A 12256-nucleotide genomic window follows, 5' to 3' on the forward strand; every position below is an offset into this window, starting at 1 on the left:
AACCGGTGAGACCCCAGGTCCTCCCTTGGCTATTGTCTGTTCGATCACAGCTGGTACCAGACCTCAGAGGACACCAATCATGCATCAGCCAGATATAATGTGAAGGAAGGAGCTCTATGAAACCAGTATACTGCTTGTTTTCTGAGTCCATTATTTCTCTCTTTGGGGAATTGCATACTGGTTGATGGTGGAGTCGAGGCAGACTTAGAGAAGCTGAGTCTCATTGATTGTGAAAAACTATTTAAAATCTTTTACCACTAAGATGTTGAGCTTAGTCATGGATCTAGAAGCTCTCTGTGCCTTTGTAAAAAGCTTGGTCCTATCCAGGCTCTTTTATCTGCTTTATTACTATATGTGTAATGACCATTTACAAGCAGTGAGTAGCCACTCTGAATGGGCTTCTGTCCCTCGTGGAGAAAAGGTGTTATGTTGTTGTCATTATTTGCTGTTGATGTGGAATCAACTGATAGTTGACCTTCCAGAGGACAGTTAATCACACAGGAGGAGATTGCCCATCCTTCCCCTGGGAACAGCTGGTGGATTCGAACTGCAAGCCTATGGGATTGCAGTGAAGTTTTTAAGTACTAGGCCACCAGGAGTCATCTTTTATATATATGAAACACATGTAAATACCATTTTAAACACATAACTATATAGAGATAGAAATAAATATGCATTATTGTATTTATCATGTATGTCTTTGTCCATAGGCCACCAGAATGCCCTGTGTTGAAGACAACAATGCTAAAGTCTTTTCTGTGGCCTCCACCAACTTTTAAGATCAAATTTAAGTCGCCAATTAAAAACTGGTCAATTATAATAAAAACTCTGAATTTCCAGCCCCTTTCAAAGGTAATCTGAACATGTAGCAGTGTTGGATGTTCTGTTTATGTGGCAAGAACTGGCTAGGGCCAGTCACAGCCGCTCCATTCTGATGAAACCTGCAGTGCCGAGTTCACCTCAGTCTCCTCCTTACTTTCTTATTTCCTAAAACTGAGTCATTGTTTGTAATGCAAGGTGCTTCTTTTTTTCCCTAGGGCTGTTAGAGATTTCATTAAATCCCTATCATTCTCTTTCAAAATGGAAAAAAAAAAGCTAATATTAACAGCAAAATAAAAGCTAGAGCAGTATGGAATGATAAATAAATGTTTGCCTTTTGCTCAACCAGTCTTTCTTTCCGTTTATGTCACACACTGGACCTATGAGACCATTAATGTCTTTTGTTCTAGATGACATACCTGGGTAACGGGATTATTAGCTTTTCTTCTTTTAAAATATAATATTTAATCATGCATAAAATAAGCTAAACATCAGCTAAGCACTTTATTTACATTAGTTTACTCCATTGTTACAACAAATATAAGGTGGGTTGGTAATTTTATATTCCAGTGTTGAGTGAATTACCCAAAGCCACAGAGCTACTAAAGGTGAAGGAAGAATAGAAGGAATAGAAAGTCATAAAATTATAGTCTTGACCTTAAGTACTAGGCTGCACTGCTTAAAATCTATTTTTTCCTTTTCTCTTTAGGTTCCTGATACTATGACTGTTTATTTTGTAGTCAAGTGAGAACAAGAGAAATTAGGGGGTTAAATGAACTTGTCTGTGTTGCTGGCCTGCAGTGCTACCCGCAAGACATATCTATACCCTAAAATCGAAGAGAAAGTAGCTGTCTTTCTCTCTTTTCACCTACAGGGAGCAGCTTCGTGGTCAGTGAAGGGAGCTACCTGGACATCTCAGACTGGTTAAACCCGGCCAAGCTGTCCCTGTACTACCAGATCAACGCCACTTCACCATGGGTGAGGGACCTCTGTGGACAGAGGACGACAGATGCCTGCGAGCAGCTCTGTGACCCAGAAACTGGTGAGCTATGGAGTTAGAGGGGAGGAAGAGGAGGAAGGAGTGGACTGCAAGGTGCCTGAGCAGTTGACCAACTGACTTTTCATCCGGGTTACTCAGGCGAAGGTCTAGAAAAATCGATTCGTTACTTTCTGTAAAGAAACAGCAATACTATATGCTACAGGGGTCTCGTGGGGGAGAGGGTGCTTAGGGAACCACAAACTCTTAGAAGGGAGCGCAGAGAGAGACTAATCACGTACGCAAATCAGTGTCTGATTATTTTGGATTCAGATCATATCTGCCTTTTTACTAACTGGATGCTCTTTAGCAAGCGACTTCATTTCTCTAAATACTAGTTTCCTTCTACTGAGACTTAAAACAGTACCAAAGCCCCTAGCCTGATAAGATTACATAAGATAATGTATAAAAGGGTATTAGCATCTTCATTTTTTTTTTTTCATTGAACAGATAGTGATAGAGTACCCGGCACTTTTCTAGGAATTGGGAACAGAGTAATGAGCAAAAGTGACACAAATATACCCTAATTCCATTTTCATTCTAGTGTCGGAGTCACAAATATACTTATAGCATTCAGTACTGTAGCCACTAGTCATGCGTTGTTGTTTGTTGTTATGTGCCATCAAGTTGACGGAGACTCAAAGTGACCCTATGAACCATAGCTCTGAACTCTGCCCTATCCTGAATCTATTTCACTGTCTCTAACACACCTACCCCCATTACCCTAGTTACTGGGTAATAATCCATCTCATCCAGGGTCTTCCTCTCCTGTGCTGACCCTACAGCCTTCCAAGCATGATGTCTTTCTGCAAGAGCCACTCCCTCCTGGCAACATGCCCAACTTGTGTGAAATCAAGCTTCAAAAATCCTTGCATCCAAGGAGCAGCTTGGTTTCACCATCTCTAAGATAGACCTGCTTGTTCTCTTGCCAGTCCATGATATGTTCAGTACTCTTTTCTAGCACCACAACTCAAAGGACACAGATTCTTCTCTTGTCTTTAGTCATTGTCCAGCTCTCTGATGCAAGTAATTGAGAAGAATCAGGCACACCATAGTCTCTGGACTGACATCATGACTCTTCAGCACTCTGGAGTGGTCCTTGACACCAGACTTTTCCATTGCAACTTGTCTTTTGATTTCCTGACTGCCAGAGCCAAGAGTTTTTCATTGTAGATCTGAGCAAGATGAAAGTGTTAACTCTCTCAATCTCTTCTCCTTCTATTATGATGCTACCAGTTGGCTCAGTGGTGAAAATCTTTGTGTTTTCTTCATGATGACCTGCAGTTCATATTGAAAATTGCAGTCCTTGACCTTCTGCAGCAAATGCCTCAGGTCCTCCTCAGTTTTGCCAAGCAAGTTTGTGTCATCTGCAGAAGAGTCTTTTGCCAATCTTGATGTCACATTCCTCCTCATAAGGTCCAGCCTCCAGAATGATCTATTCTGCATGTATTTTAAAAAGGTATGGAGAAAGATCACATCCCTGATGCACTCCTTTCTTGGTTTTGAACCATGCAGTGTTTCCGTGTCCTGTTCTGTCAGGTGCTTCCTGCTCTGAATATGAGTTTCACCTGAGCACAATCAAGTGTTCTGGGATTCCCATTCTCCTCAAGGGAATACTATTGTTGTTGTTGCTGTTATGTGTCGTCGAGTCTCCTGCAACTCATAGCGACCCTATGTATAACAGCCCTAAACCCTGCTCTGTCCTGTGCCAGTCGCACTGTCTGTGACACACTCACCCCGATTACCCCAGTCACTGAATCAATACACCTCATAGATAGTCTTCCCTTCCTGTGCCATCCCTCCACCCTCCCAAGCAGGATGTCCCTCTCCAAGGACCTGTCCCTCCTTACAACATGTCCAAAGTATGTTAGACAGAGCCTTAGAATTCTTGCTTCCAAGGAGCAGCATGGCTTAACCCTCTCCAGGATGAATCTGTTTGTTTTCTTAGCAGTCCATGGTACACTCAACACTCTTCTCCAGCACCACAGCTCAAAGTCATCAATTCTCCTTCTGTCCTCCCTAGTCATTGTCCAACTCTCTGATGCATAACAAATGATTGCAAAGACCATAGCCTGTATCAGACACAACTTAGTCTCCAGAATGACACCATTGCTCTTCAGTACTTTGGAATGAAGAAATGTGTACTTGAGGCCTGTATCCTTTCTCCATACTTGTTCAGTCTCTCTACTGAGTAAATCATTTGAGAATCTGACCTTGATGAGGAAGACTTACCAACAACCTGTGTAATACAGATATCACAAACTTACTTTCTGAAAGTGAGGAGGCCTTGAGTGCTATTTAAGTTACAGTCATTTTGAGATAATTATTAAACCCAAAAAGAAATGGAGAAGGCACATTTAGATCTTTAAATTTTATGAAGAAGCTTAGTTGGAGAGAAAAATCTTTGGTGATTCATCAGTATCTAGATTGTATCCAGTGCTATGAGATGCTTATTTATAATAAATATTAAGTGCATGATATTGCATTTATAATTGTTTTTAAGTAAATGTCTGCTACAAAGCATTCCTCTAAGATCCTATTTTTTAAGTGTGTCTGTAAGTTGAAATTTGTAGGTAGGTCTAAGCAGATCCATAGAGCTCTTACTTTAGAAACTTTGCAGTCTAGTAGGTTAAGTATTAGACTATTAACAAAACAAATTAGTGGCTGGAAACTTCCACCTGTTTAAAGAGAGAAAGATGAGTCAGTCTCCTCTAACTAAGATTCATATAAGTATAAATTTACTTCACTGCTGATGTTTGTTGTTTTTAGTTTAGTATAATAAATTAGCCCTGGTGATTAAGTGTTGAACTGTAGTTCAGACTTATTGACTGTTTTGTGGGACAAAGATGTTGCATTCTGATTCTTTAAAGACTTACACCTCTAAAAATTTTGTTCTCAATGGTATTGGCAAAATTGGAAAACCATGTGCAGAATACTTAAGCAAGAGCCATACCTCACACCTTATACAAAAACCAACTCATGGTGGATCAAGGGCCTAAAAGCAAAACCAAAGACTGTAAAATTAATTAGAGAAAATCTAGGAAGAACTGCAGAAGCCCTTACCCACAGAATAAACAGTCTTGCAAGCTTCATGAAAACCCTACAACCAGAAGATAATAAAATAGACAAATGGGACCTTCTAAGAGTCAAATCTCTATGCACATCAAATAACTTTTCCAACAGTGTAAAAAGAAATATCATAGACTAGGGAAAAATATTTGGCAATGACATATCCAGTACCTCAACAAGAAAAAAAGTATCCAGTTTATTGACAACATGGGAACAGAGGGTGAACAGACACTTCACTAAAGAGGACATTCAGATAGCAAACAACACATGAAGAAATGTTCCAAATCCTTATCTATTAGAGAGCTGCAAATCAAAAGAACTATGAGATATCATCTCACTCCAGCAACAACAGCATAATTCAACAGGACAGCAAACAACAAATGCTGGTGGGGTTGTGGAGAGATTGGAACTCTTTTTTTTTTTTTTTTTTTTTGGAACTCTTATTTACTGCAGATGGAAATGTAAGACGGTACAACCACTATGAAAGGCAATCTAGTGCCGTCTCAAAAAGTTGAAAATGTAACACAATTACAAAATGGGCAAAAGACATGAAAAGAATTTTCACAGAGGAAGATATTTGGATGGTCAACAGGCACGTGAGGAAATGATCCAAATAACTGGCAATAAGAGAGATGAAAAACAAAAGCACAAGGAGATACCATCTCACTCCAGTAGCAGTGACAAAGTTTAACAGGGCAGCAATAATAAATGTTGGGGAGGATGTGGCTAGATAGGAACTCTTATACACTGCTGGTGTGATTGTGAAATAGTACAACCACTCTGGAATTCAGTTTGGCGTTTCCTCAGAAAGGTGAACACTGAAATCCATATGACCCAGATAGTCCACTGCTTGAAAGAGACCCCAAGAGAATGAGAGCTGAGGCACAAACCTCAAGTGAGACCTGTACACCAATGTTCATAGCAATGTTATTCACCATCACAAGAACATAGAAACAACCCAAATGCCTAAGCACAATAGAATGCATTGAGAAACTGTTGTACATTCACACATTAGAATGCTACACAGCACGCAGGAGCAATGATTTTATACATTACTACCTAACTTGGAAAAGACTGGAGAGCATTATGCTGAGTGAACTAACCTAGTTCCATATGGACAAATACTGTATAAGACCATTATTGTAGAATGAGAATGATGATCTAAGGTGGGGCAAGGGGTGAGTAGAGGGGTGAGGGTGGCTGGGAGGGTAGGCGTTGGTTAATTATAGGGTTACACAATTTGTTGGGTGGAGTGGGTGGTGAAGAAAATGGGAAAGATCCAGTGTGATAAACAATGTATATGAACATTGCAAATAAGCCAGTATAATATAATAATAAAGAAGCTGGAAATTAAAATACCCACTTGATCCCATTAACAAATGAATAGATTAAAAAACTATGATATTTATTCATACAATGGAATATTAAGCAGCACTGAAAAACAAGGAACTCAAAGTATTACACAGCATGGGTGAGCTGGAAGACATTATGCTGAGTGAAATTTCTTAGTCACAAAGATAAATACTGCTTATCAACACTGTTATAAAACAGGACAGACATGGAGCTTGGAGGGAAACTAAGAAAAGAGGGGATAAATAATGAATATTACATTGGAACAGATGAAGAAAGAACAGTTTAATAAGAATATATAATTAGGCATTATATGTATGACAACAGCCCAGAATAAGAGGTGCATTGCAAAGAGGACTGAGGGGCAGGGGGAAGGAGGTAATTGTGCAACAATCAATCAGTATTTTTTTTAAGTGAAGTGGAGGGGAGGGAAGAGAAGGAGAGGGAGTTAAATGTGCAACGATGAATAATTGAAAATCTCATTTTTCTGTAAATGTTCCTTTAAAAAAACACACTATTAATTAAAACTATTAATTAAAAAAAATACCATTTGATCCAGCAACTCCACTGCAGGGAATGTACCCTAAAGAAACTAGAGCCACAACTAAAGTAAATATATGGACACCCATGTTTATTCATAATAGCAAAGAGATGGAAGCAGCCAAAGTGCCCAACAATAAATGAATGCATAAAAAAACCCCAAAACCATTGTGTGGTACATCCACACAATGGAATGCTATGAACCATAGAAAAGCAATGCAATAGTAAAACATTATACAACATGGGAGAGCCTTAAGGACATTATGCTAGGTGAAATATCTCAGTAACAAAAGGGTAAATATGGCGTAACATCACTGTTATTAAATAGGACAGACATAGAGGTGGTAGGGGAGGAAACAGAGAAAGAGTTGATAGATAATGAATACTGCATTAGAACAGGTGAGGGGAAGAACTGTCAGAAAGGTATTTATAATCATTAATTATATGCATAAGAACAATCTGGAGCAAGGGGTGCATTGCAGGGAGGGCTGGGGTGAAAGGTGAGAAGGGAGAAGAAAATGTGCAACAATGTATAAATAAAAGAGAAAATACATAATATTTTTTAAAAATAAAAAGGTTTATTGTTTGTGTACCATCAAGTAAGAACTGACACATAGTTGATCCTCCAGTGGGTTTTCAGAGGCAGTTAATCAGTCGCACAGGAGGAGATTGCCCATTTTTTCACTAGTGAAACAACTGGTAGATTTGAATCCTTATGCCTTCAGGATTGCAGCACAGCTTCTTGCCACTAGTCCACCAATTGCACTGAAACTGTGGATCAATTTAGGTAGATGAATTATGTTAACAATACTGATTTTTCTAAACAAAGTATTCTGTACATATCTCAATTTCCTTGGTCTATTTTGATTTCAAAATAAAGCTTCTAGTATCAGTATTCTTCTACACCACCACAGCTCAAAGGCATCAATTCTTCTTCTGTTATCTTTATTAATTTTTTAGCTTTCAGATGCATAGCATGTGATTGAAAAGACCGTGGCCTGAATCAGGTGCACCTTAGTCTTCAAACTGATATCATTGTTTCTGAATAATTTGGAAAGATCCCTGGCTGCAGACTTTCCAAGTGTAATGTCTCCTAATCTCCTGACTGCTGATCCCAAGGGTGTTGATTGTGTATCCAAGTCAGATGAAGTTGTTGACAGTTTCAGTCTTTTCTCCATCTATTATAATTATACTTATCAGTCCAGTGGTGAGAACTTTTGTTTTCTTGACACTGAGGCATAATCCATATTTAAGGCTATATTCTTTGGTGTTCTACAGTAAGAGCTGTAAGTCCTCAACTTTTAGCAAGCAAGGTTGTGTCATCTACTTAACATAGGTTGTTGATGAGTCTTCCTTCAATCCTGAGGCTACATTCTTCTTCATAGAGTTGAACTTCTTGAATAATTTGCTCATCATACAGATTGAGTAGGTATGGAGAGGGAAAAACTCTGATGCACACTTTTTTCATTTTAAGCCAGATAGTGTTCCCTTCCTCTTTTTACACAACAGCCTTTTGGTCTACATATAGGTTTCACATGAGCACAATCAAGTATTCTGAAATTCTTGTTCTTCTCAATGTAAGCCGTGATTTGTTATGATCCACACAGTCAAGTGACCTTGCACGGTCAGTAAAGCACAAATAAACATTCTTCTGGAATTCTCTGCATTCAGCGAGGATCCATCTGAAATCAGTAGTGGTATCCCTTGTGCCACAGCCTCTTCTAAACCTAGTTTGAATGTCTGGCTCTTCTCTGTCTATGGACTGTTCTAACCAGTTTTGTTTTCTCTTTAGTAGAGTTTTGCTTGCATGTGATAGCAATGATACTGTTCAATATTCTTCACATTCTATTGGATCATTTTTCTTAAGAATGGAAACAAATATGGATCTTGTCCAGCCAGTCTGCCAGGGAGCTCCACATTCCTGGCATAGACTGATGAGCCCATCGAGTTGCAGCATGTCAATAGAGGTATCACATCAATTCCTGGGGTCTTATTTTTTACTAGGACCTTCAGTGTAGCTTGAACTTCTTCCTTTATCACCATTGGCTCTTGATCATATGATACTTTACAAAATATTTCAGTGTCGACCAATTCTTTTTGATACAGTGACTCTGTATACCCTCACTCTTCTTTTTTTAAAATTTCCCCCTTTTTATTATTAACATTAATATGTATTATATACATCTGTTTTTAATGAATGTGCATTGTGTTCTGTTATATGGTCCTTCATTTACATTGTATTTTGTTCATTTATGTTGTGGGGGTATTATTTTTCCATCCCTAACAATCATCGACCAACTACTTTCGTGAAAGCATATAAGCCAGCTACTTCATGCCTCATGTCCTAATATCCCCCTTTTAGATAGCCAATTGCTGATTTCCCTATCCCTATCAAACCAGCAGTCTGAGGAAACAAGGCTCTTCTGTTCAACTTGGGAACTTGAAGCATCTGCATCTATAAGCATAGTCCAGTCCAGAGCAAGTCATCAGGCTACAGCAGTCAACCTCAGTTGACAGCATGGATCATCTGCTCTTTATCTGGTTGGGTTCTGGTCAGTTCATCTCCAGCCATCTGTTGCTAAGCTTAAATGGCCATCAGCTGCAATTTCAGGAGTCCACACTTCTTCCTGCCCATCAGGCTGTTGGTCTCCTCATTCAGCCCTAGTTCCCACACAGAACCAACTCAAATCAAAAGGCCAGCAGTCTTCCTAGCTCCCTGTTCCTCAAGCTAGCAGTTCTTCCCTGCTCACCCATGCGTCTGTGCCCGTCTTTTGATGTTTCCTGGGCCATTCAAGATTTTTCCATAACATCTTTGAATTCTTACAACATCCTTGCAGCTCAATGCTTGAATTTGTTTCCAAATTCTTTTAGTATGAGAAATGCTGAGTGAGTTCTTCCATTTTTATTCTCTAATTCCAGCTCTCTGCGCATTCCTTTATAGTACTTTGCTTTGTTTTCTCAAGCTGCCCTTTGAAATCTTTTGTTCAGCTCTTTTACTTCAGCATCTTTTCCTTTTGTTTTGGCTTCTTGATGTCTAGTGTAATTTTTCAGTCTCTTTTTTACATTCATTTTGGTGGTGGTGTTTGTTTCTCCTGTCTTTGTAATGACATTTTCTCTCTTCAGGTATAATGTCCTAAATGTCGTCCAACAGCTCAACTGGTCTTCAATCATTGGTAGTTAGTACTTCCAATTTTAAGATGATTTTTAAACTCAGGTTGGATAGACTCAAGATCATGTTTTTGTTCTCATGAACTTGTTTTCATTTTTTTCAGCCACAATTTGAACTTGCACATGAGTAATTGATGTTCTGCTCCACCGTCAGCACCTGGTCTAATTTTGACTGCCAATATACGTACATTTAAAAAACAAAACAAAACAAACAACAGTCTTATACATGGACCTCATCTGATGGATTGCATAGGGATCAGATTGTCTACAACTGTGGAAGGAATCATTAGCAAAATTTCTAAAATAAGCTAGTTGCCAATCAAGGCTTACTGCTTTTACTTGTGTAAAGCAAAACACAAAGCAATTCACTTGCCCAAGCAATTAGAATTTGACTCAGTAGTGTCATCATGGGAAATGTTTCATGATGAAACATTTTTAATGATGTTCTACATGTGCATAACATCATACTTACTTAAGTGAAGAAAACTTTAGCAGCTTGACCTGTTGAAAGTGACAAGAACAAAATTTATTCACTTAGTAATATAGTCTTTGATCTATTTACTCATTAAAATGTTTAATGAACTGGAGAGAGGTATTCGTTAGAGTTAAAACTACTTCATATCTTAGCTGCTCCATAAATTGTTTTGGAAGCGTTAGATAGCTTATTGAACATGTATGTGAAGGCTTATTTTGTTGTTGTTTTTAATAACCAGTTTTAGAATTGCAAAGAAAAGATGAAAACTGAAATTTAAAATGCACTTATCACAGTACCTATTATGTGGTGGACACTCATGTAATAGGTATTAGTATCTTTTGTTTTATGATCAGTTATTTAGTAATTTATATTTTCACTTTTTAATACAATAACTATTTTATAAAACAAGTTTATGACTGTATGAGAAGAAAATAAAAAGGTACTCTTCAGGACCTTCCACCTAGTGGAGAAACTTGGAATATACTGGGCATTCCTATCTGCTAATCTTTCACTTAGTTCTTGAATCTTTCACATAGTTCTTTAAATTTGTGCAATGAAGGGAGTCATTCCTGTTCCATCTCTGCCACAGATTTCCCAGTTGACCTACATATATCACATCCCATGAACTATGTGATCCTCTTCCATAAAGTGGAGAATGAGAAATGTTTTAAAACAAGGATGATCTGTAAAGATCAACTGATCAAATATAGGTGAGGACCGCCAAGGCTAAAAAAATTTGTGAATGGCACTCTGTGATTTAGCCGCAAGATACAAATTGCAACCCTAAATAATTCCTGAGATATTTTCCTGCTCAAAAACCATGCTTCTATGACCTTTTAAGCACTAATAACTCAGAGCATAAGTATAATTGAAACAATTTGTAAAACGGCATTTAAACTAGATTGAATTTTCCTTTCACAATTGATATGAACCTCAGTCATGTTCACATCATATCCAGCTTATTTTCATGTCTCCAGCAGCCACTTTTCATTTGCAATAGAATATGAAATGAGAAAAAAAAAGAATATGAAATGAGAACACAGGATGTGCTGTTATGTCACATAGCTGTCTAATGGAATATTTCTAATGTTTATAGATTGTTTCTATTATTTTATGATCCTTGTGTTATTAAAATGTGAAAGGACACAAAGGCTTTATGAAGCTTCAAAGTCCAAGAATTAACAGTCTGGAGAACATACTCACCTTGAAGGAGATTGTAACATGGGAGATTCATATAAGACATGAGCTTAAAAGAAACAGGGTGTCAGTGAGGTGTACAGTTACATGAGTTGGGATCTATCTAGGGGAAACCAACTTGCTGGCAGATCAGAGCAAATATATTTGTAGATGAGGTTCATAAAGACTAAGACTTGCATTAGTTTGTATCTCAGGCAATGAAATATTTTCTGTATAAATATACATATGCTAATAAGGAAGGGGCCCTCAGGCCTGGTTTTAATTGTCTTTGGTTAAACATTCTTCTAAGTGGTATAGCACTGGTCTGTCCATTTGCTGTACAGAGGTAAGTCGTGGTTGCTGTGATGCTGAACACTGTGACACTGATGTGTCATATGCAATAATGGTCACCCATGGTGGACAGTGTTTGGTGGAGCTCCCCGAATTAAAAAAAAAAAAAAGCTTGGAAGCAGCAGTGGCATCCACTTCCGAAATAGCTTGCCTCCAGAAACCCTATAAACCTAAAGAAATGATGAAAGTTATACAAGTATTCAGGTATTTTTTTCATAGGGTCGCTATGAGTTGTCTACGACTTGATGGCACTTAACAACAGGAAGGAAGGA

At 38.3% G+C, this 12256-nt stretch overlaps 1 protein-coding gene across 1 annotated transcript in view; it reads left to right on the forward strand.

Moving 5' to 3' along the window:
- ASTN2 (astrotactin 2) overlaps positions 1–12256 on the forward strand; it is an 895904-nt gene that overhangs the window by 181748 nt on the left and 701900 nt on the right. Inside the window, exon 4 of the mRNA XM_006890703.1 lies at positions 1694–1861. Within this exon, the coding sequence (XP_006890765.1) occupies positions 1694–1861 (168 nt within the window). The remainder of the gene's footprint in view (positions 1–1693; positions 1862–12256) is intronic.

This window comes from Elephantulus edwardii, unplaced genomic scaffold, assembly GCF_000299155.1.
Source record: "Elephantulus edwardii isolate Elephantulus edwardi_28Jun2011 unplaced genomic scaffold, EleEdw1.0 scaffold00092, whole genome shotgun sequence".
NCBI lineage: Eukaryota > Metazoa > Chordata > Mammalia > Macroscelidea > Macroscelididae > Elephantulus > Elephantulus edwardii.